Source organism: Venturia canescens, chromosome 1 (assembly GCF_019457755.1).
Source record: "Venturia canescens isolate UGA chromosome 1, ASM1945775v1, whole genome shotgun sequence".
NCBI lineage: Eukaryota > Metazoa > Arthropoda > Insecta > Hymenoptera > Ichneumonidae > Venturia > Venturia canescens.
In genome coordinates, this window is record NC_057421.1 from 28190097 (window position 1) to 28213638 (window position 23542).

General features: G+C 41.3%; 3 protein-coding genes and 1 long non-coding RNA gene across 9 annotated transcripts; 1 reads left to right on the forward strand and 3 right to left on the reverse strand.

The window, feature by feature from the left end:
- Window positions 1-3568: 3568 nt before the first annotated feature.
- On the reverse strand, window positions 3569-5720 carry LOC122419053 (piggyBac transposable element-derived protein 4-like). 3 transcript variants are annotated; one of them, XM_043433309.1, is made up of 3 exons: window positions 5553-5720; window positions 5302-5392; window positions 3569-5230 (listed from the first exon to the last, which is right to left on the reverse strand). In XM_043433309.1, exons 2-3 carry the CDS (start codon window positions 5338-5340, stop codon window positions 3632-3634), a joined length of 1638 nt encoding a protein of 545 aa, XP_043289244.1. In that variant the 5' UTR covers window positions 5341-5392; window positions 5553-5720; the 3' UTR covers window positions 3569-3631. The 3 variants fall into 3 exon arrangements, with proteins under 3 accessions (XP_043289244.1, XP_043289242.1, XP_043289243.1); XM_043433307.1 differs by having other exon boundaries at window positions 3569-5392; XM_043433308.1 differs by having other exon boundaries at window positions 5302-5720.
- A 144-nt stretch (window positions 5721-5864) lies between these two features.
- LOC122419055 (galactokinase-like) lies at window positions 5865-8751 on the reverse strand. Its single transcript, XM_043433311.1, has 6 exons — window positions 8440-8751; window positions 7883-8066; window positions 7258-7400; window positions 6730-7024; window positions 6145-6466; window positions 5865-6020 (listed from the first exon to the last, which is right to left on the reverse strand). Exons 1-6 carry the CDS (start codon window positions 8599-8601, stop codon window positions 5948-5950), a joined length of 1179 nt encoding a protein of 392 aa, XP_043289246.1. The 5' UTR covers window positions 8602-8751; the 3' UTR covers window positions 5865-5947.
- LOC122419063 (uncharacterized) lies at window positions 7955-9450 on the forward strand. Its single transcript, XR_006262804.1, has 3 exons — window positions 7955-8079; window positions 8173-8424; window positions 8738-9450. It is a non-coding gene; the product is annotated as an uncharacterized lncRNA (long non-coding RNA).
- Window positions 9451-9737: 287 nt separating this feature from the next.
- Window positions 9738-23135, reverse strand: LOC122419052 (transcription factor Sp4-like). Of its 4 annotated transcripts, XM_043433304.1 has the most exons (4): window positions 22535-23135; window positions 21510-22441; window positions 13907-14395; window positions 9738-13434 (listed from the first exon to the last, which is right to left on the reverse strand). In XM_043433304.1, the coding sequence occupies exons 3-4, from the start codon at window positions 14374-14376 to the stop codon at window positions 12132-12134; spliced, it is 1773 nt and encodes a 590-aa protein (XP_043289239.1). In that variant the 5' UTR covers window positions 14377-14395; window positions 21510-22441; window positions 22535-23135; the 3' UTR covers window positions 9738-12131. The 4 variants fall into 4 exon arrangements, with proteins under 4 accessions (XP_043289239.1, XP_043289238.1, XP_043289241.1 ...); XM_043433303.1 differs by having other exon boundaries at window positions 21510-23135; XM_043433306.1 differs by having other exon boundaries at window positions 21106-23135.
- Between the last annotated feature and the right edge of the window lie 407 nt (window positions 23136-23542).

Below are 23542 nucleotides of genomic sequence, written 5' to 3' on the forward strand. Positions count from 1 at the left end.
CTCCCATGTTTGGAATTTATCATTTCACCTTTAACTTTTGTTATCACTTCACCGTATCGCAGAAAATCGTAATCGCGATTCATTATCACAAAGTTATATTTCCGCTGGACTTTTTTTCGAGAACGAACTTGGGTTTTTATTCACCAAAAATTTAACTTTATACCGACGCGAGAGAAAAAATTCGTTATAATTGTACGACCGATTAAATACGAAGATTAACATAAACGAAAAAATATCCTCATTTGCCTACCCTTCCCTAGGTTTTTTCCCCAGAAAACCGTTTTTGCGCAAATGGATAAGCCAATATGTCGAGTAACAGAAACAATTGTAGTGACAAAACCTGTACCACCGTTTCATAGAGAATCGAGTGTGCCCGCGTGCGTGCACGCGTGGTCGGTTGCTCGCGTTCTATTGTTAGCATTTGACTAGTAAAAACTATTCGTAATGCTGTACATAGCTGCGGTTATACGCGTTGCGTGCATTGCTTAGCGTGCAGCGTTTGCAACTCCGACTTATCTGCATGGAATCTTGCCTGCGCGACTTCAAAGTGATACAGAAACTGTATCGAGCTCGGAACTGTATCAAACTATCCACTATGGAGTAGAATTACTGACTGTCCGTCTTCGCTTGCCGACAACCCCATGGCTTTAGGACCGTGCGTTAGGTGCTTTGCTTTGCGTTGCGTTGCTCGGGGTATGCTTGCATCTTAGCTCGCTTGCGAACACGCGCGCGTGCGAGCATACACAAGACTCTCGAAGCTATGTTACAGGCGTCACTAAACTCTTTCTGTTACTGGCCCTTGCCTCGATACTATTTTTCATGAATTACCAAAATTTTATAAATAATCATTCATGTGCAAATTTTTTAATAATAATAACATCGAGTGCGAGGACTTCTTTATCGGCTTATCTATAGTTGCGTCAAAAAAAGGAATCTCAGAAATTAAAAAAAAAATGTATGACAAGGAGCGAATCATTATTTTTTATTAAATTTCAACTTTAATATTCGTTACGTTGTGTTTTCGTGACTTTTATCGATTCGCACGATCTTAAGTTCTTTTATTTTGTAATTTAGATGATCGATCAGTTGCTTCAGCGAGATTGAATTTACTATTAAAATTATGAAATAACTGTTAAAGTTAAAATAATTGATAAAATTATGATTGCTACCAATTTTTATTGATTTCTATTTTATTTGTTTATCGATTGATTGAAAAAAATTAAATCGTAAAAAACGATTATTTTAGTCATTCACGATAAAGTAGGATTCCACGTGTCGTATTTCGTGCCCCGTTTTCTCAATGCACTGGAGAATGTACAATGCGTAGCGATAACAGCGCGCTCACGTTCCACGCCAGTCCTCACCCTACCCCCGCCGGGCGGTGAGTGAAGCGAAAAGCGAAACGTGTTGTGCCTCTCTCCTGTCTCCTGTCCGGCCCTCAGGCCGGAGCTCCCCCTCCCAGTGCGCGCCGAGCGACGTGAGTGAAGCGAATCATGTTGCGCCTGCGCCTCTCCCCTTTTTCGAGCTCCGCCCGGTGTCCGCCCGTCTCCCCTCTCTCCCGCTGGCTGACCGAACGCCTCTATCCCCACTCCGCTCTGCTACTACGCTATAGCGAATATTCCAAACACGACCAAGCGTAAACGCGTGAAACGTAAACACGTGAAGAACAAAAACAAACCGAACGAATTATCCAAAATCCATTCGAAAATATTCACCCATTAATTGCCATATTATCAATACACAAAATTGTATGTCCCGAACCGTTGAATAAATTATGATCATCCATTAAAATTATACATTATTTGTGGCGCTCTAATATTTATATATTAAGGTATTTTTATCAAATTTTAATTAATATTTTTTTATTTTTAACCTGGAAAACTACTTCACCAAAAGAATTGAGGTAGTGACGCAATATGATAGAACATTTTTGGAGTAGAAATATTTTCTGGTGGACATTTTTTAAATTATTTATTTTCATGATACAGTCGTTACAGTTTATACATTTACGAATAGAAATGTTCTGATAGAGTTGATATGTGGTAGTTGTGCAACCAAAATTAAATTCATGGTGTAGTTGTTAAGAGGTAGTATTTGGTCATGGTAGAAATATGAAACTTAATTTGTTGGATGTAGATGAATTTTGGTATAGATGTTTCTGGTAGAATTAAATTTTGGTAGAAATGTTTCTAGTCGAACTGTAATGAAAATCGATCTCATATATCAACAATCTTTGTGCTACCTCCGTCGACAATCGCGGCGCCACTAGTCAGTCTGCGAGAAGAGGGAATAAGGGGTACATTCTACTTGGATGCTGACAGCGTTTTCGACTTGGCGTTGTAAACGCTACAAGCGTTTAGATGGGTGCGTTTAGAATTGTGTTCTCAACACGCTCCCGACTGCTCCCGACGTTCAAGTGGTTGAACGCATCCACAGAGAGAATCGTCTGTTATCTCTGTTATCGTACTACTGCTTGTTTCGCTGTCTTCACTTTTCGATGAATCCAGTGTTATTTCGTCGAGTAATTGAAAAAGAACAAGATCACTTGTTGATTTTGCCATTTTGTAATCGCACCAAGTCGAACATGACGTGAACGCAACCAGCGTCACCGCGTTCACTTCAAATAGCGTTATTAACGCTATTAACGCTGTCAGCGTCCAAGTAGAATGTACCCTCAGTTGCTTGAGTGCGAGAGAGTAATAACTGCACACGGTTCCTCGACATCCTTGATATTTCGAGAAAAATAAGAGTTACATCATCTTTTCTAATAAACTGAGAATATATAGTGTGTAACTTATACTTGATTTAAACATCAAGCCTCTGAATACATTGCCTGATTGCCTTAAGGTGGTCTATCAGTATTGTGGTCGGTATAAAAAATAGATGAATTATTTTTGTTACGAATATATACTTGGTACGGCGTACAAAGGAGAGCTACACGCGCCAGCGTGTGATTTTCGAAAAACGCGTAACCTTTTTCTGTTCAAGACAAAAAACCTTTTGGTTATTTCGCTCGCACTCGTACTGTCATGGTAAAGTCCCAATAAAACATTCAATTTTCACCCTATAGCAAATAAATGATGTGGGTATGTGAGAAGATACTACGAAAGCATGGTATAAGTTGAGAGTTTAAAAGCACACATCTAAACGGTATACCTCTTTAGGCACTGAGGGTGAAAAGTACCCAACACAATTCATTTTCAAATATCTTGGTCCCTAATAAAGTTACAGTATTTTTTTTTTTTCAAATTAAAGCTCAAAAAATTCTGCGTAAAATAGACCCAAGATTGAATTGATTGGTGTTAATTGAAATAGATAAAAATATCATCGAAGCTGAAAAAAGTGCCTTTTTGTGAATTTTTTGTTTTCATTCCGTATCTTCAATTTTAATAGACTGAAATAAAAAAAAATTATAGTGTTTTAGAAAGCTAAAAAAGCGCTTTAAATAATGGTACGATCAGTTTTTTGATCCGCTTCAAAAATTATAGTTATTTTACAACTTGAATGCATTGAAGTGGCGTATTCTACAAAGTAGATAAATGACAGGTGTTTAAAGAAATCAGAGATCTATTATTCATTGTAATCTTTATTTTTCAGCATCAAAAATGCAAATAAACACAAAACATGTATTTTAAGTAGAATTTTCATTACAACACTCTATGCACATAGGGCATCGATGTCTTTTGCACATAGGTTTTTCACACTGCGGACACATTATCGTTGTTTTAACTCCTAATGAATAATGACAATATGAACATCTTGTTTTGGGTATTGGTATGACTTCAGAATAATTAACAGTAGGTGTTTCGTAATTAAGAAGTTGAGCTATTGCGCTTTTAATATTTCTTCGTAGCTGTGGAATCCTATGACGCCTAATTAGTAAAGGCTTTATTAATTCAAACGACAAATCTTTCATGAAAGTCAATCTGGTCTTCTTTTCGTCTACATGATTTAAATTGTATAAAATTGTTGAATTAACATTAGCCATGTTTAACATTCCGTAAAAAACTTTTAAGGGCCACCTTCTTGTCCGACGTGCAACTGTATATAATTTGCAAGCTTGATCGAATGAATCCGTTCCACTTTTGTGTTGATTATACTGTAATATTAATTTTGGTTTTTTTGTTTTTGGATCAATTTTGGTATTTGTACTATTGCTTGAAAGGATCAAAACTATTTTATTTCGTTTTGGAGCATAGGATAATAAAGTTTGATTATTTGCGAAACAGTATTTAGTTGTTGATGGTGGTGCCTTTTCTGTAAAACTACGCGGAATTGCTTTTTTATTTTTACGAATAGTACCGATTGCTTTCAAATTATATTCATTCAGGAGTATCTGAAATAAACCAATTGACGTAAACCAATTATTCATTACAACTGTCCGATTCGAATCCCGAATTGGTTCTACTAATTCTCTTACAAAAAAATGTGCAAGTGGTTCATTACGTTGTTGCGTTGTTTTTCCTAGATATGGCACAGCTTTCATCATGTAACACGTTTTAGAATCATTCAACATAAAAAATTTAATACCATAACGATCAGGTTTGCTCGGTAAATACATTCTGAAAATGCATCTACCTTTGAATCCTACCATTTGTTCGTCTAGGGTACAAATTTCATAGGGTCTGTAATACTTTTGACAATTTGTAATAAATTTATCCCAAATTTCTCGTATCAGAGCAAACCTATCAAGTTTCCGATGATTTTTACGGGTATTTTTGTCATCAAATCTGAGACATTTTGATAGAAATTGAAATCTGTGAGAAGACATTGTAGCTTTGAATATTGTAACTGAAAATTCTTCACCCCACAACTCGTTTACATTTACTGCAGGTTGTTTCCTGTATCCTGATATATACAGCAAGCCAATCAAAGCTTTAATCTCAACAATATCAGTTTTATTATGATAACTCAAAAGTTTTTCCATATTAGCACATACGCGATCTATTTGTTCATTAGTATGGACAACTATTATATCGAAAATATCTTCTGAAAAAAGATAAGACCACGTATCAATAGGTGTTTTAGCTTGACAGGCTTCTCCAATAACTCCGGGTAAATGTAGTGTTTTCTTAGTTTGTGAGAGACGACGTACGGCAGGTTTTAGGCTCCATTTGATTTTATTGTCCCCTTGTCCCCTCAGAACCGAAACTGGACGACCGCCGCTCGGCTTTTGTTCATTGTCAATTCGACATCTCTTTCTAGTACGTCGTAGATTACTAGTAGATAGCTGGAAAATATCGTGATCCGAATCGTCGTCATCTTCACTTTCTGACAGAGATGAAATTTCATAATTTTCACCTTCACTTTCCCCGTGGTCTTCATCAGTAATCTCGTCATCCGTTGTTTCGTCGTCAATAAGTACAGTAGAATTTCTCCTTCGTTTATTCATCTAAAACAAATATTACAATTTACAACACTATCTAAAACGTCTCTAAAAATATTTTATATAAATCAATATATACATGAGATATACATGCATATAAATACATAAATATACATATGCATGTAAATATTTTGTGATACAATTGTAATCATAATTTATTACTTACTATAAATTTCAAAAAAAACTCTCATATGATCCGAGAAAACACTCTTAAGCACTTAACTGACTACACTTAACTGGCAAACTGGGTTAAAAGTACCCACAAGGTTCCGCGCTTACTGCGTAGTAATAACTGAATTTCACCAACGGCTATTGAACATGCCTCAACAGGCCTCAATGGAATATCGGTGGAGGGGAAAGCCCTTTGTTGAATACCTACAGAGCATTATAAGAAAGTAAAATTTTGGGATGGGTACTTTGTACCCAGTGTGCTTGTCAGGGGATAAGGAAATGTTCAAAGTTGCGATTACACATCAAATTTTCAATGGAATCGGGTACATTTCAGATTCAACTTGAATTTTCTTAACATTCAAATTTATATAATTGCGGGTATTTCGATCTTTACGTATTAATATCCAATCGTCGAGCTCCGTTTGCAGGTTTTGCAATATAAAAACTGGGGTTTCCGGGATATCTGTAAAAAATATAATTTATCAATCACATGTTTGATTTTTCTAGCTCGTTCCTCTACACCAAATTTCTTAACATAAATTGTCTGTATATTCGAGTCTCCACCTTTTTTTCTTTTAAGAGCATACTTTTCTTTAATTCGTTGGATGACAACGTCGACAGAATCTTCTCGAAGTAAAGTTACGGTGCATCCGCCGAAGCCAGCGCCGGTTAATCGACTGCCCAGAACTCCGTCGACTTCTCGTGCTGTCGATACCAACGCGTCGAGCTCTTTCGAAGACACTTCGTAATCGTCGCGCAGCGAATCGTGACTTTGATTCATCAAAGCACCGAATTTCGTGAAGTCACTGGCCTGCAGCGCCGCAGCTGCCAATTGAGTTCTTTCGATTTCACTGATAACGTGACGGGCCCGTTTTATCATAATTTCCGATGCATTTTGAGCCTTTAGTACTGAAATCGATAAAAAGTTTATAAATTCAATGTAAATTACCCAAATTTATAAAACCAGTACGAAATGAGGAGATTGAAAAAAGCTTTGATCACGAATGACACTTTTGAAAAATTATGAAACAATTACATCGATTTACGTTTTTTACAAAACCAATGTTCGCGGATAACTTTGCGATTAATAATCTAAATTATTATTCGTCAGATAAACGTTGTTTTTGTTTCAAAAATAATTCACAGAAAGTCTGAAAATTGAATAAAATTACCTGCCACGTCGTTCATGGTTGCTTCTCTTAAACTTTTCTTCCCGAGTTTTTTAGCCGCTTCGTAGCAAGCGTCCCGTCGCTCGCAATACGCGCTCGAGCTCAACTTGTGCGGAGCGTTCGAGTTTGTTATCAAAACAACGTTATTCCCTATTTCCATGGGTATTTGTACCGTAGACAAATCGCGACAGTCCAAGAGAAGGGCGTGACCTTGTTGGCCCATTGCGGATATAAACTGATCCATTATACCACACGGAACACCGGCGAATTCGTGTTCAGCTTTTTGACAAACCAAAGCCTGAAATTAACCAAAAAAAAACATGTGCAAAATATTTTTAATAGTTCTTCCACAGCAATAATGGTAATAGTAATGACAAGAGAAATGTTTTTCGTCCTTCGAATCTTCTTATTTACTGTTCAACATCATTCAACTTTTCCTCGAAGCGTCACTCTGTTCTTATTACTGCCTTTTTTATTCTTTTTCCACTATTCATGACAAATTGAAGTGAAAATACTAAAAAAAATTCGTACTTTTTCGTGAGGGTCCGTTGAACTGTTCCCTGTCAAAGCTTCGAGAAAAGTGTACGTTGCGACTTCGAGCGCGGCTGAACTGCTGAGACCAGCGCCAACGGGTACGGTTGAAACAACGACCGCATCGAATCCTGACGGAAGACCTGATTGCAATGGATTCATCTTTATCTGAGATATGAATGAATCTGGCTCGAATGTGAAGTTAACAAGCTTTTTCCGAGTCCATGAAACTATTAATTGTCAATTGAAAAGGGAAAAAAAATATGCCATTGAAAATTTTTTTTTTGAATAGAGAATTTTCATTTTTTTTGTAATAATGCGATTTTTGTATTTTTTTTTTCTTCCAATACGATTAGATATCTGTCAAAAAATGTTTGACAAATTGTCGACTCTTGTGCGAGTTTTCCAGCACTGAGCAAAACGCATTTAGCACTAACTTTAAAAAATTCAGTCGTTTGTTTCGATTTTTCGAAGCAAACAAACTATTTCGATCGGTGATAACATTTTTTATTATCATTGGACATAATTCTTGAAATAATGGTTTTCTCTGCAGGTTTTAGCAAAATATTGGCACTTTTTGAGTGTTATTCGCGGCAATAATCAAAGGAATTATTGGAGATCTTACAATGAAAGTTCGCAATGCATCCTTTGACGTAATTCGCCCACTTGGGCTCACCAGGTTTCACCGCTTCTCGGCTGCTAACGTCGAACTCCGCTTTACTCGTCGCTATAGCGCCGCTGACAGAGATGATGGTACATTTTTTATGATCATTTGGTTTGCCAGCTATGACGGTAACCATCGGAAGAGCCTGAAGGAAAAAAGTAAGAATGGCAATCGCCAATTATTAAAGTAGCTTCACCTTCCTTCGATTCGCTGATTCACAAAACGAAAAACGTTTTTTTGTTTTCACAAAGTTTGGAAAAGAACCAAGGAACTGGGGGACGAGAAAGCAGACGACAAAAGGGATGGTCGTTAAGGCAGAAATCTTTTGGCAAGTCTGTAATAAAGAGAAGAAAAAAGTCAAGAAGATTTCGTAACGAGCGAAATCGACACTTTGACCTTGGCAAGGTCGTTCGAATGGCTGAAAAGTTGAACGATTGTGTTGGAACGATTTGTTGTGAATATCGCATCGAGTTTTCGATTGGAGCTGTATAAATGAGTTTAAGGTGTGTAGTTTTTACCATCGGCAGTACGAAACCTTCGTTATAGTCGGTGTGTTCGCCGATGAGATTTACACGACCCGGCGCACAAGCACACAGCGTTGCATTTTCGCCGAATTCTCGGGCGAATGTTTGCAGAGCCTTTATTCTAACATCGTTAACGTCCATTGTTTTCTCAGCCATGGTCAAGATTTATGATTTTTTCAACAAACTTTCGAGTACTTCGAGCCCACGAAGGCAGCGAGTGAAAATCGAAATTGCAATAGATCCGCAAGAAAACCTTTATTATCGACTTGAATGTTTTTCCCCCCAACTGAAGCAAGGCTCGTCGCGACGTCTCATTCCACACTGGACTCGATAAACGCACGGAGCCCCGAGCCTAATGAACGCTGATTGAGTCAAAAAGGCGATTAAACTTCGTATCGCTCTACCACAAAGAAGCTACTGCCAACTACTACTAACATAAGCATCGAGGCAAAACAGTCTGCAATCATCTTTAAATGGACTTCGCCACGGAATCAAGTTCTGTAAATATTAACCGATTTCCATCAACTAAAATCGAAATAAATTTCAAAATTAAAGTACCGCTCCATGTCTCAAAATCAATTAGAATTGCCGAAATTAATTCATTAAATTCTTTGAGAGTTTATGCTCGAAATTATAAACCCAATTTTCTTCATTCAAGAAACGCAAGCTTAATAAATAAATAGTAAAATTACTACGCTACGACGTTAATTCAAATATTTGTCAAAATATCTCGATTACCAAAAGGATTAATATTACTGGAAGGTATTTTACGACTTTGACGGTAAAACTCAATCATGCTGAATATTGAGGGAACTATTTCACGTTCTAATGAGCATTCAGTTCATTATTTTTATATTAAATGTACGTTTTTATTTTAGGTTCTTCTGTTTCTTTTTTTCATCCAATATTTATGTAAGTAACAATGAAAATGTCTTATGAACTATCCATAAGGACTACAATAATATCTATATATTAATAATAATAATAATAATAATAATAATAAAATAATTATATATTTCTCGTAGTTATACCCACTGCCTTAAATGTGATTCTTATAATAAAAAATGATTTTTTCAAATTATTTTCGTTCACCGCCGCTTTCTCTCTCGTAAGTGTTTTGTGTAATGGATGCAAATATTGATAGAATTTTTCCGAACAAGTAATAATATCATGAAAATGTTTCGTCGCTTTATTCTCAAACGCTCGGACTCACCGAAACGACAAAACATTTCTCCAGAAGTTTTTATTGTTCAACTTTACCGGTATGCTATTCATTTGTTCTTTTTTTTTTCTTTTAATCACTTCGTCTTTTCGAATCGAGGAAACTCGATGGATATAAACTTGTCCAGATTATTTATAGGAGGCGATAAAGAATTACGTTAATTATCGCGAGTTTGTGTTAATTTAATGGAGAAAAAAATTAGGAAAAAAAAAGAAAAAAAATAGTGTGGAAGTAATAGAAATAGTTGCAAAAACAAACCAAACAAAAATAAGGTGCAGCGAAATATAGGATAATCGCGCGACACGAGAGGCACGCGATATGTGCAATTTTCTTTAGCAACTTTTTCTCACGAAAAAATTGAGCGTAATTATCGTCCGTTTCGGATGTAGATCGTCGTTCACGTCTCCATTTATCATTCATAATTATATTATCGAAAAATGTGATGATGATAATCGAGCCTTTCTCAAGGTCCTCTAAATCCATAACGACTTGGAATAAATATGCTATTACCCTATATTTGCTCGTTAGAGAAAAAAACGATTTGATCAACGCTATAGACGATTCGCATAATCGTATACACGTTATTTTGGATATTTATATATATATTTTTCTTTTTCTAATCATTTCAGAGCTCTTCCGTACGGGTATAATCATGAGCTTTTGCAAAAATATACATCAGATCATCCCGCAGTTTTTTCTCTCTTACTTTTTTTATCTCTCCCTCTGTAAAAAGGTTTTCCAACTATTCGTAGACACCGAGATCACAACTCTCGATTTCTGGAAACGGTTACTTGTACTCGGGTAATTTCGTAATTTATTTTAAAAATTCTAATTGTTGGAATTAGAGACAAGAGGAGAATAAGAGAGAGAGAGAGAGAAAAAAAAGGGAGAGATTGATAGACAGGGCGAAAGAAAAACCCTTTCGTACTTCGCTATTTACCACGAGGCAATATCCCACGGAGGATTTTCTTTACAAACAAATTCGTTCTTCACATATTTACATAACGCGATCGCACATAACTTTTCTTTTCATCGCGCATCATTCTTTTCCCTTCAACATACTCTGCTATATATTTTTTGTTTTCCTCGAATTCGCGCTCCGCTCCATTTGCGTATATCGTCAGGTTAAGAATCGACTTTCTTTTAACTCCGATTTTCCGAGGTTTTTGCAAGATCGAAATGGAGAAAACGCACTATCGTAATACGAGATTTGTCGCTCGGCTTCTCAACCACTCAGTGTGTCCCGTTTGCAGAATCCAAAAAAAATGTACAATTTTATATATAAATATTTGTATTTATATACCAATTTATCAATTTTCATATATAAATGTTGTATTTATATATTCATTGTAAATTGCATATTGTATGTATTTGTGTCAAATTTTATCGTTCAGTATAAAAGCAACCAATTCGATTCAACGGCAAAAAAAAAATTATTTATCGAACATTTTTGCAATTGGAATGAATGATGTTTGTTTAAAAATAATGAACTTTCTTTTAATCTCGTGAGAACGAAATTTAAGACTGTGAGATTTGATTTTGTGGATAGCTTTGAACCTTTCGACTAGATGAGAGACCCGTATGGAACGAGGGATATTCTTCAGCTGTGTGAACTCCAGTTGTCGAATGTAGAACACGAATAATTAGAAGCAAACATGAGGCAAATCACACACTTCGTTTCTGAGCTCCCAGCACAGTCAAGGAGTCAATAATATTTGGGAATGTGAAATATTTTCTGTACAGTTGAATTTCTCAAGATATTGAACACGTTCGAAGGAATGACGAAGCGTGATTTGCAATAATTCGATTAGTGTGCAGCAGGAAAAATGGCAATTTTCCAAAATTTTTCGGATGCGTATTTATGAAATAAGAAATCGCTTGAATTTGATGAACGAAGCGTTTCTCGATTTCGTGTTCGTTTTAATGAATGATTCTATGCTCAAAAATAGTCTTTATATTAAAACAATTATCTTGATTACAAATGACAATCGTTCTCTTAATTTCGAATGGCGAAAAGTGGTCAAAATATTGCACGAAATGCTACTCAATATTGATATCGAGTCCTCGTTTGAAAAGCAGGATTTACATGAAACAGCCGTTAAATAGAAAAAGCTGCTGAACGAAAGCCAGTTAACACAAATATTTCAATATTCACATACGCGTCACAAAGAAAGATGGAAGTATTTGAAAACTCGTTTTTTCGGCATTTGCCTCGTCGGAGTTTCACCATAGAGATCGAAGAAAATATAATATTCAATGTGTATGAGCACGACGAGTGAACGTGGTTGGAGCGCAACGAGCGCGCACGCTACAACGCGTACGCGTTCAATTATTCGTTTTCCTTCTTAATTCGTTACCCTCAAACTTTCAAAATCGATCGAGACAATATTCTCGAAGTTTCAAATTGTCGACGATCGTAACGACAAAAACGTCCAAGTTGAGCATCGAAGCCTCGAAGCGGTCGCTAATGTTGTTGCTGTTGATGATGCAACATTGCCATCGCCCCGGTTTCAGCGGCAGTCGGTAGGACGACGGTCGATTGTTCGCTGACAGCGATTTGATGTATTTGCGCTTGGGAGCCTTGGCCAACTTGAATCTGTATTTGAGTCAATTCGGGGACCGTTGTCTGTTGAAGTTCCGTTTGTTGTTGCTGCTGTTGTTGCTGCTGTTGCTGCTGTTGTTGTTGTTGTTGCTGCTGTTGTTGTTGCTGCTGCTGCTGCTGTTGTTGCTGCTGTTGTTGATCAGTTTGTTGTCCTTGAGAATTATCAGCGATCGCAAGAGGGTCCTCCTTCGCTCTCTTCGCGAGATGCGATTTAGCGTGTTTTCTCAAATGATCCTTCCGGTAAAAGGCCTTGCCGCATTCCGTGCATACCTCGGTCTTCTGTCCCGAGTGTATGACAAAGTGTAAATTAAGATGTTCTTTCCGTTTGAAACCTTTCATACAAACTGTACAAATAAAAGGCCGGTCTGGATTATGTCCGAGTTTATGACGCTCCAAATGTTCCTTACGCTTGAGGCCGGCGCCACATATGTCGCATATAAACCTCCTCTCGATCTTGTGACCGATTAAATGTTGCTCGAGTAATTCTTTTTGCGGATAAGCCATGTTGCACTGCGGACAGCAGAAGAGCGTTGTACCGTCCAACGCTGAAACTATGCTGACTTGACCGGGCTTCGGTTTTTTAGGCTTTGGTGGTTTTTTCTTATACTTCTTCTTGCGTTTCGGCTTTACTCCGGGTTCCTGATCTTCCGGTACGTCTGGTATTATCTCGGTTTCACCACTGGCGACCGCCATTTGTACAGATTGATCACCCGAACCTGCGCTGCCCGATGCATCCATACCATCAGCACCCAAAGGTGATGATTCTATCGTTGCCTCGCGTTTTATCGTTTCCGCTGAGAACTTCAAAAAATGATGCAAACTCAGGGGTAACGTACTGGCCGGTAATCGCGAGAGATAATCCGCAACGGTCGAACCGGGTGCAGCAAGACTTTGCCACGTTGCAGGCATCGACGTTATGAACTCTTCCGTACTTGGATTACCCTGATTCTTAACCGTACCCCGCTTTATCAATGCCACCGGTGTTGTGCCCTCTTTAACATCCTCCTTCGAATCCTCAATTGTCTCCCGTAGTATGAGATCTTGAGGAATCTGAGCGACCACTGTCAAACCCTCCGGGGCTCCTGGCAATTGGACAGTTTGTTGAATCGTTTGCTGAGCTGTCGTTGTTACCGCTGTCGATGTGCTCTGAGTCGTTTGATCCGATCTGTAATCCATGTTACGAAAAATTTTAAATAACGGTATTGTTTATTCAATAAATACTGCGTTGAAACTCGTTTAACGGGCTCGCATCGTCTGATATTTTCGCTAAAAGCTCATTGCAATTGCTTCATGACTCTAAAATCAAATCCATTGCATAAGCCATCACTGAATACTCGCGATTCAGGGTTATCGTGAGTAGCTGAAGATCCGAGCCATGTTAAAACACGTAATTTGCAATGAAAAAATTTCATAAAATTCCCGAACATTTTTCAATATTTCTGTTTTAAGGGCATGAAGGTTGCAAAAAATTTTTTTTAATCCTTCTTTTTTCGTCATAAACATGCCCACTTGGCAAAATTCACGTAAAATTACTCGGATCTCCAGCCACCCACGATACCCTAATCGAGTTAACGTTAACATTTTCATAAGAATCGAATGAATCTATCCATCGAGACTCGGAAACAAATGATTCTTACGTTTGGGTTGTCGCAACGGTGTTTTGAGGTTGAACTTGAATTTGAACACCATCGGCTCCTTGCTGACTGTAAGCTACGGTAAGTACCGTAGCACCTCCCTGCGGAAATTGTCCGAGGGATATGGGCGCCAATTGATACTTTGGCTGATCACCGTTGTTTCCGCTCTGAGTAACGTTTGGATTGACCACCTGAATCTGTACGGTCTGTTGCTGCTGAGTGCCATCTTTGCCAGGTACAGTTATCGGCAGTGTTATTATCTGGTGCTGCTGGTTGTTACCACTCTGAGCGACGGTAAACCCATTCGGGTCTACGGGTCTCAGATAATGAACTCCGCCCTCGCCACCGGATAATACACCGACCACTTGACCTCCCGTCGTCAAATTTTGGGCGAATTTTGCAGTTGCGAACTGGTGAACCGTGCCCGTTGGCAACGACCCAGTCGTGAAGCCCGGGAACGGTGTAAAATTCATTTTTCTCTATTCCTCAAATCTGTAACACAAAAAATTACAAATTAGATCATCGAAGGAGCACCTTTCTGGCGTTTTCCGTATTACTATGCTAAAAATGATTCTTCTCCTGTGATGCAACACATTCAGTCATTGCAGGGTAGAAATCTATTTGCACTAATTTCGTTAAACATTTTTCCTGTTCTAGATATTCGAAGGACAGTTTTCTGACTCCTGGAAAAGTCCCAGCTGAAGCATGACAGTGAACCAAAAACTTGATGGAATTGTAATTCCTTCGTATTACGTTCATAATTGAACATAGAGAATAATCAGATTGAGAGCTTTCCAATAATCGAATAATTGGATATCGCAGCGATAACTAAAGATCACGTCGTTGAAACAGCCTCAGCGATCTTCAATACCAAATTGCAGTTTAATTTGAGGGTGACAAGGTCAATGTCACCAGCTAGTATTTAAGAAGCTCATTGTATCGAAGGGTAAGGGAAAGCTGTTTCTCTCCCTACCCCAACCCTCGGCGCGCGCGTCATCGCGCCCCCTTTCCCTTTCCACGCTTTTAATCCATCCGAGTCAGAAAGAGAGAGAGAGGCAGAGAGAAAGGGAAGGAGAAATAGGAAGAGAGCTGAAGAACAGAATACAGGAGACCAACTCTCCACGCGGTAGTTGAGAGGAAGGGGTTTTCGTAGATTCACAAAAGAGGAGGGGCAAGAGAGCGGGCGTGTGTATGCGTCTGTGTGTAAGCGAGAGAGAGAGAGAGCCGGAGAAAGAAAGAAGACGTTGATACTTCGCGCTGTTCACCCACCACTAGGACACATCGCGAGGCGAACGACAAACGGCGACGGTTTGTCCCGCCAAGAAGTAGAGGGAGGATGCAATGTCCAAGGAAGGGAAACCAGTGGAGGAACAAGAGAGGGAGGCTTCGTACGAGAATCCGGTGCTTCGGCTCAAACTTGAGGAAGAAGCTAGTAGAAGAATAACTCCGTGCAACACTCGACGGGCTGACAGTGAAGCAGATTCCCCGGAAGCCTCCGGAACTCGGATCTTCGAGCGAAGTCGACAAAGCTTGTCACCATTCTTCTCGGAAGCTCCTTCGGATTTCGTCCGAAGAAAAAAAAAAGAATTTTCGATTTCGAACATCGACAGACCCCTGGCTTTTTTTTCAACGAGAGACTCGCGTGCCAAAACGAGGGATTTATCGCCTCCTTCTCTTCCTCCCCCTCCCACCCCAGGGCACCAAGTCACGGTGCGTGAGCAACCCACCATCTCGTTCGACGGCTCGGACAGGAAGAGGGAGGAAGAAGGGAGCGAATGATGAAGAGAATGAGAGGGAGTAGAGGAGAGAGAGGAAATAACTGGCAGGAAGGGCAGGAGAGAAACTCGCGGGTGGTGGTTGTGTCGACAGAAGTGGTGGTGGTGGTGTGAGAAATACCGCGTGTGGAGGAACCGAACTCCCCCACCCCGCAATTTGCCCTACCTCTCTGCTGCTCGCTACTACTGCTGCCCTGGGCTCGCATTTCTACCTCCTGCCGCTGCTCTCTTTCTCTTCTCTCTCTCTCTCTCTCTCTGCCTCTGAGCTTGTTCCGGGAACAGTGCAGGGAGGAAAAACCTCCGATTCAACGGATCTCTTTCGCTTCGAGCTTCTCTAAGACTCTCTAAAACAAGCGCGAAGCGACTGTGCTCAGGAGTTACGAATTCGCGGCGAAATCCGGACGTGCACGTGTAAATAAACACTCGGCATATTTATATGTGCATGGACGAATATATTTGTGCGTTCCGGAGAGCGAATCGACGGGTAGATTACCCACGCCTCTCGGACACTCAAAAGATTCGATTTCGAAGCGTGATCGGAGGAATTTCATGGGCGAAAATTGTGAGGCGTCTTCGTCGAGGCTTTTTCACAATTCCGACGAAATTCCCAAACAGCTTTAATCGCAGTTCGATTCGCTTTAGGAAATAACTCGTCACAGTGAGTTTTTGAGCCTCGTTGGTTTGTCGGGGGAAAAAAGCAACGAAGGCTCCAACGTGCAAGTCGGTTTGTTTTGGCGAGGCTCTTCCGATGTCGATGTATCTTGGCTCTTCCGCGGCAGTAAAATGGTCAGGGCGAAGAAGTCAGAGGCGCGGGGATAAGAGAAGCAACCCCACTCCATAGAAAAGCTGAAGCAGACAGGAATGAAAAGAGAGAGAATATCTGCCACCACCGCGAACAAGAAATTCTCTCTTCAGGGGTAGGAGTCGGGGGTTTATAGCCAGAGCGTTTGCCACGTGCTGGGGAAGATGTGATCGGAGAGGAGGAAGTGCCGTGTGTCGACGGTGGTGTTGTATTCCACCACCGGGGCGAATAGTGCTTCGGGTGGGAAAAGCGGGTAAACCATCAAGGGAGGGAGGAGGGCGGAGGGGGCTCACGAGATAGAGAGGATCGGGCAGCAAGCGACCGGCTGACGGAGGTTGCTCAAGTGTGGCAGTGGCCCGTCAGACGCCGCGCTTTCTCTCTTGGGGGTCGCGCGCGGGCGCGCGCGTGTCTCCGATTATCCTAAGAAAAGCTCCAGTCACGTGGGTACAATAAAGAAAATGAGATCGTTGTAGTTCGTAAACGCGACTTTTGTTTCGGTCAGAATGGAGCCACCGTTGCGGCTCCTCGCTTTTTATTGCGATCCATTTTATCGAAACTTGAAATACTTTGAACTCGTGAGTCTTTCGAAAGGATTCGAGCCGGGCAGAAATTTTGTATTTGCTTTTTTATGAAAGGAATCTTCAAACCAAGCTTGTTCGTGATCATTATTGAAATTCTGTCGATGAAATAATGTCAGTTTTTCGGGAACCACATTGCTGGGACTTGTCAAAATGATTTTTCTCGACAAGATTTATTCTTCGTTAAGAAAGTTTCTGAAGAAATTATTCCACTTTCATGCTCGAGTGTATAATTATATGTTTTGATGAATCTGGAACGTTTTCAAAAGCAGAAAAGCCACGAGGCAAAGTTTGGTCACGAAACATCAAAACAAAAATGGGGGCGACGAAGTTTGTAACCAACTTAAAACGAATAAAAAGCACGTGAAAGAACAGAACGAGAAGCAAGTGTCTCCGAACGTTCCGGGAGTGCAGAGTTGAGAGGTGACAAGGGTGCGAAACGTCTTACAAGTGTCCTCGGTTAGCATCGAGTTAAACTCATTTATTTGATTTTTTTTCCCGTCCCTGCTCTACGAGAGCGCTTCCCTCTCTCGTGGATCTTCCCCACAAAACCCCCAGAGAAGAAGAGAGAGGACACGAGGGAATATCCACCACTACGATCGCGACGTCGAGGTTTGCCACCGCCAAGCGTACCGCGAGGGACGCCAACGTCGCCGTAGGAAAAGCCTCGCCGCGCCGGGACGCCTCGTTGGGAAGGGTACAAAAGCACATATACACGCCACGTACTTCTGCTGCCCAACGGTGGGACTTTCTCGTGCCGCTCTCTTTCTCTTCAGGGGGGCAACACAGGCGTTAGTGCTTTGCGGAGGCGGTTGGAGCGAGAAAATCCAAGATAGAAAGAGAAAGAGAGAAATTCTGAGGCTCGAGAACTCGCGCTGTGAAGTAGGGGTAGGGGCAAAACGCCAAGAAAGAAGGGAGAATGCAACGGTCGACGCTGTCCTATATACGTGGTTGAGCGTTTTTCCCTCGTCCCTCTTCTCGACGACGAATAATACTCGTCTCGCTCACTCTTACGAAATCATCACTACGCTCTAGTCAAGTTTTACTACCGTATTCACTCTCCCTCTCCCTTTCTCTCTCCCACACCACACAGACACACACACACACACACACGCACGCACGCACCCATGCACATAAACGAGGAAGCGCACACTTTGGGTCGCTGGGAGTAAGCCCCGGATAAGGGGGAGGGGAGAGGGTTTCGAATCGGGAGAGGACACACCGTGGGAGCACACAAGCTTCAACGGGGGTAAAAGCCGAGAGAGAGAGAGAGAGAGAACATTTCTGCGAGTGGGAAACACCGAGACAACCGACGAACGTATAGAGAGACGAGGAACGATTACGACGAGATAGAGGAGCCCTTGGCATGTTGTCGCGAACACACCAGGCTCGGCAAAAGTCCCTCGGAGCAGATCTCTTTACTCCTCAGTCTTTTTTACTCACTCGAAAACCTCGCGAAGTGTGCAACGTCGGGCAAAAAGAGCGGAAACAACTAAATCTACGTTCGCGGATACTTTTCTCTTCTCGTACGAACGGTTCGAAGTAAAACTCGTCGAGACTTACGGAATTCATTGATCGACGAATTAATGTGGTTTTCTTCGTTCTTTTTTCGTGCCATGCATTCTCAGTTTTGCGTTATCTCTCTTCTAGAAGCATTTTTTTGACTAGATCTGTTCGCTATGTACAATGTTACTGTGGACTAGATATTTTGCTTTTGTTTTTTCTTCTCGGACTTTTAGACTCTACTACGAAATATTATTATTGGTCGTGATTTAATGTGACGAATGACGCGTTAAAACCGAGGACTCTCGTATCGAGTCTTCGGTTGCTTGCCGCGGCCACGTAGCTACCCGAATAACTGAGGGAGCGTCGAGAAAGAGCGTCACTGGCCTTAGCCATACACCGCAGACACGCGCGCATGTCGTCATGATGGCGGCCGAGGCCGCGTTTTCTCTCGGGCTGCTAAACGATATGCGGGTTTCCAATTTCTGTAGAGACACTTGCGAAATAATGGGACTGGTGCACAAACGTGCCAACAATTCAACGAACTCAATTACTTTTTCACTACTTTCCAACCGTACAATTGTTTATTCTCATAAATTTACACAATTTACATGTCAAATATTGAAAACATAATTTACAACACACTACGTGACGAACGTGATCACCATTTTCAACGAATCACGTTTTAAAAGTCGAATCGGGGAATGTAGGCCGAATAGAAAGTATCAGAGACGTTAAAGTAACCGTTCGTCTGCATCCACGGTGTGACGTAATGAACGAGAAACTGCGCAGTTATGGGTAATAAATATATGTGTAAAGGAGTATGGATTGAAATACCTAGCAAGTAGAAAATTTGATTGAAAATGGCGTTGGATGACGCTCGGAGAAAGAGAATACACCCCTTCAATATAACTGCGAAATCTGTTCAGCGTATTTGTGTTTTTTTTTTTTCAAAATTTACATGTCGCCAAACTATACTGCTAATTCGTCAAAGCCCGTTAGGACGCTCGATGATTCATTAAGCAACTGCGTCACCGGATACGCGGGGCGTTGGTCGTAAGGTAGGAAAGATGTGTTGAAACAAAAAAATACACACGCAGTGGACACGTCCATGCTTTTGAGATTGGAGATACGGGCGGCGGCCATGTTGGCCGAACGAGATTCGTGTAAGAGCGGCCGCGTCGCACCGTACAACGTGGCGCACAGCAACAGCTGCGCCACGACAAAGTAGTCCCAACTTCAACAGCTACGCTCTCTCCCTTCGCCTACGAGCGAAAGCTAACGAATGATTCAAATGTGGAACAAAACTCAAAAAATAGGAGCTCCCGAGATTTTTCTTGCGGGGATAGATGGATCATAATAAGTTTGTACAGATGGTATTATCGCGACTCCCACTCTTGATTGTCCGACTCTGGGAGCGGGCTTCTCGCATGTTCCCAACCGTTTCTCGGCAAAACGGAGAAGTCGAGCCAGAAGCGAGAAAGAGAGAGACGCGCGGATATAGCGGGAGAAATGCGAACGTTGGAGAAGGCGACGCTACGTGTAGGAAGGGACGCTCAAAATGGCGGACGATTTTTTCACAGACAGAGTTTGATGAAAATGCTGCGGACTAGCAGCCAATAAATGACAATGAATCAGATGGATTTCCGACTTGAATAATTCAAACGAAAATAAGTTAGATTTACGAGCGTATTTAGAGATAAATCAAGCCAACACGAGATCAGGGAGCGTCCATTCTCTCATCTTGACAAATACTCTGTTTCACAATCGAATATCAGAACGTAGATAATGCGCGAGGATAAACAATATGGGCGGTGAATGATTGGAAACCGAGGTCCCGTGAAGAGACACAATGTGCGTATAACTCAGATTGAAGAGTTGCGAATGACAGACGGGTCGTGGTACGTCGCTGCTCTGACGCAGAGACTTGGAAGCCCCCAAAAGCACGCAGGAGGACCAAAAGACGAAAAAATCATCACGAAGCAGAGGAGAGAAACACTGAGGATGACTGAAGCGGAGAGGGGCCGAGGCAAAATACTGAGGAGAGATTCAGAGAGAGAGAGAGAGAGAGAAAGAGAGAGAAACCTCGGAAACACGGGGGCACCCACCACCACGCAATTTCCAACCCCACCAGACCCTCAACCACTGTCCGCACCTCCAACCACCCCACCAAAGAGCCCGGTTGGGATCTCCCCCGAGCTCGCCCGTGTTTGTACCCGGAGCCAGCAGCACGTCGAGGGCCCCGCGACGATTTTAGTATCTTGGGGTGGGTGCTCTCTGCTCTGTGACCAACGTGTTTCGCGTTTTCTCTGTACAATATCGCCCGAACGAACTTGTCGACCATTCACTTCCTTCTTCTCAATCACACAAATTCCGCGGATAGAAATAACATTACGAATTCCCGTGTACCGACGTTCGAACCGAGGAAAAGATAAACGACGCTTCTCCGCAATAACAGTTAACAAACGGATTACGGAGAGAAACAAAAACGGAACACAATCGTGACGAAATTCGAAGAAACGCGTACAACACTCGCGTACACACCTGGTGATAAAACACTTGTGCAATACAGAACTGCGAAAAAACGTGAAATTTGCTTTTTTCGTTCCTTTTTACGAATCCGGGATCCGAGCTTGACAAAGGCTTGTCACGGAATAACCAAGTGTACACGGGTTAACTGTCTTGTCGAACGAGTATAGAACAGCGGCGACGTCGGCGGCGTCAACGACGACTTGTGCGACTGTCTAACCATTCGTACTTTCGTACGAAAAATATTCAAAACAACGCAAAGAAACTACCAAACACATTTTATTTAACACTCGTACTGTTTATTCTCAATTATTCAATCGTGAAGTACCTTATGAATCCACGAAAAAACAAAACAAAACAGAAGGGAATACATACAGAATAATATTCATGAGAAACTTTTATGTATACGTCCTACTTACAGAGACTTTGCCGTGGCACTGTGGACTCCGTCCGTCCGCGTACTACTGCCGCGAACTCTCGTGTGTCCGCCGCCTCGTTGTATCTCTTTCTTTCTTTCACCGGAGCGCTGTCTCGTTCGCTCTCCTCGCGTCTCTCTTACACTCACCGAGTAGCAGGCTTTTATTCTCCGTTTCCCTCGCACTTTTCGACGACGCGCTTCTAGCTCACAGAAGCCCACTCGCTACGAAATCTCTTCGCGCTTATTTCCTTTCAATATTCTTCTGCTTTACTAATCGAGTGTACTCGAATTGAAAAAATACAATTTTTATAATAAAATTCATTAAACGTTCCGAGTCATTTTATCAGCAACATTGACTACAATAAATGGTTTTCATCACAAAAGTAATAATAATGAGGTATCGAGGATATTGGAATCTTCTGTGACAAACTTGCTGTCTCGTTTCATGCTCCCGATAAGACTGAGTGTCTTACTTTCCCATTTCTCTATGCGTGGATATGACTCTTTCTCTTTTTCACTCTTTAAGTCAGTTTTTTTTCAAAGCTTAAACACGTAGGAACGCTGAACATTTTATATGCTTTTCTCTATCGCGCTCTCGTACTTTGCTTGACGGCCGTCAATGTTCTAATGGCGCTGTTTCTTCTCCCACTCTCTTCCTTTTTGCTTCACTCTTTTTTCTCGCTTCCACTCGTTCGCCTAGAGATGCTAACGCTCTTCTGGGATTCTCGTCACGCGTGTGTTGTGTGCCTCCGGTTTGAGGTACTTCCTCTCTCCACTATCTCGAAGCCGCCACCACCACAAGTTTTCAGTTTTTCCGAGTACGCTATGCTTGGAACCGCACGTACATGATTTAGTATTCTCCGCTGCTTTATCAACTGATGATCACTAAGAATGTCCTTCCGTTTTATCCGGTCCCCGGGCCACGCCGTCCGACTATGTGATTGTTAAAAAAAATGTTGTTTTTCGTTAGAAATTTATTAATAATCGTAAATACAAATATCTTGAAATGGAATTTGGAAAGCGCACTTCTCGCGTCCCGACACTCGTGGACTGTGGCGAACAACTCCTCGAGTCTCGCCGACAACGGGGAATGAATTCACCTAACGGTATATGACCACCAGGCGCGTTACACACGCGCGCGTCTTCGGGTAACCTGGAGTTCGAGTTCTCTCTCGCTCTCTCTCCATCTCTGGCTTGCAATCGTTTTCGCTTCGTCTCGCTCGACTCGTTTTCTTTCCGGCCATTCGCCGCACTTGGGAATGAGAGCGAGGTGGACACGGAGTAAGAGAACGTGAGGTAAACTCAACAATGTCGAGGACGCGAAGAGCGATTGTACTAAGAACCGTTAATGCGTTAATAATTATGAGTTTCGTGGTCATCCGTTCTCTCAACACGTAAAAAATAATACATTTTTTTCTTTAATACTAATTGTCAATTTAGCTTGTGGTACACGTATCAGTGAAATATTACAAATTCCTGTGCTACAATAGATTTAACCATTACGTTTTATGTTGAGTGCGCACGCGCACGAATCTATTGAATCTAGTGAAATCATCAGAGAAATTGAGACGCCAAATTGAATTGTCGAAAAACAAAGCGAAGTTAAACTTCCACGTAGACTACCGTTCCATTATGAAAGATCGTGGAGTACTGGGGCCAGAGTAACGGGAAGTTTGCAAAGAATGAATCGGTGAGGAACATCTGTTTCTTGCTCGTTCGTTTCGGATCCCCTCTTCGACGACACCTCTCACTCGAACCGGTGGTAACCACGGCGACTGTTTTACCGTCGACAGTGGCGCTCCAGTGGCCAGTAAACGAACTAGTTGACGCGCCAAAATTGAAAATCGTAATGATCGCTCGTATTATAGCAGAGCCGTGAAAAATATATCGAAAATGATAAAAATTGTGGAAACAAAAAGAATTTTTCATGTTCTGCTATTTCTATCCTTTCAATCGTAAAAACATGAATGTGTTCTGTTTCTTTTGCTTTCAATGAGACTTCAAATTTCCTTTGCAGCTTTTCACGAGCACAAT

What these genes read in the sequence shown, in the direction of transcription:
- LOC122419053 (XM_043433307.1), bottom strand. Translation starts at nt 5,392, where the DNA reads ATGAATAAACGAAGGAGAAATTCTACTGTACTTATTGACGACGAAACA.
- LOC122419055 (XM_043433311.1), bottom strand. Translation starts at nt 8,601, where the DNA reads ATGGCTGAGAAAACAATGGACGTTAACGATGTTAGAATAAAGGCTCTG. An exon ending in AAGGTTTCGTACTGCCGATG is followed by an intron (nt 8,067 to 8,439) that starts GTAAAAACTACA and finishes TTTTTCCTTCAG; the next exon opens with GCTCTTCCGATGGTTACCGT. An exon ending in ATGCATTGCGAACTTTCATT is followed by an intron (nt 7,401 to 7,882) that starts GTAAGATCTCCA and finishes CATTGCAATCAG; the next exon opens with GTCTTCCGTCAGGATTCGAT.
- LOC122419052 (XM_043433304.1), bottom strand. Translation starts at nt 14,376, where the DNA reads ATGAATTTTACACCGTTCCCGGGCTTCACGACTGGGTCGTTGCCAACG. An exon ending in ACCGTTGCGACAACCCAAAC is followed by an intron (nt 13,435 to 13,906) that starts GTAAGAATCATT and finishes CATGGATTACAG; the next exon opens with ATCGGATCAAACGACTCAGA.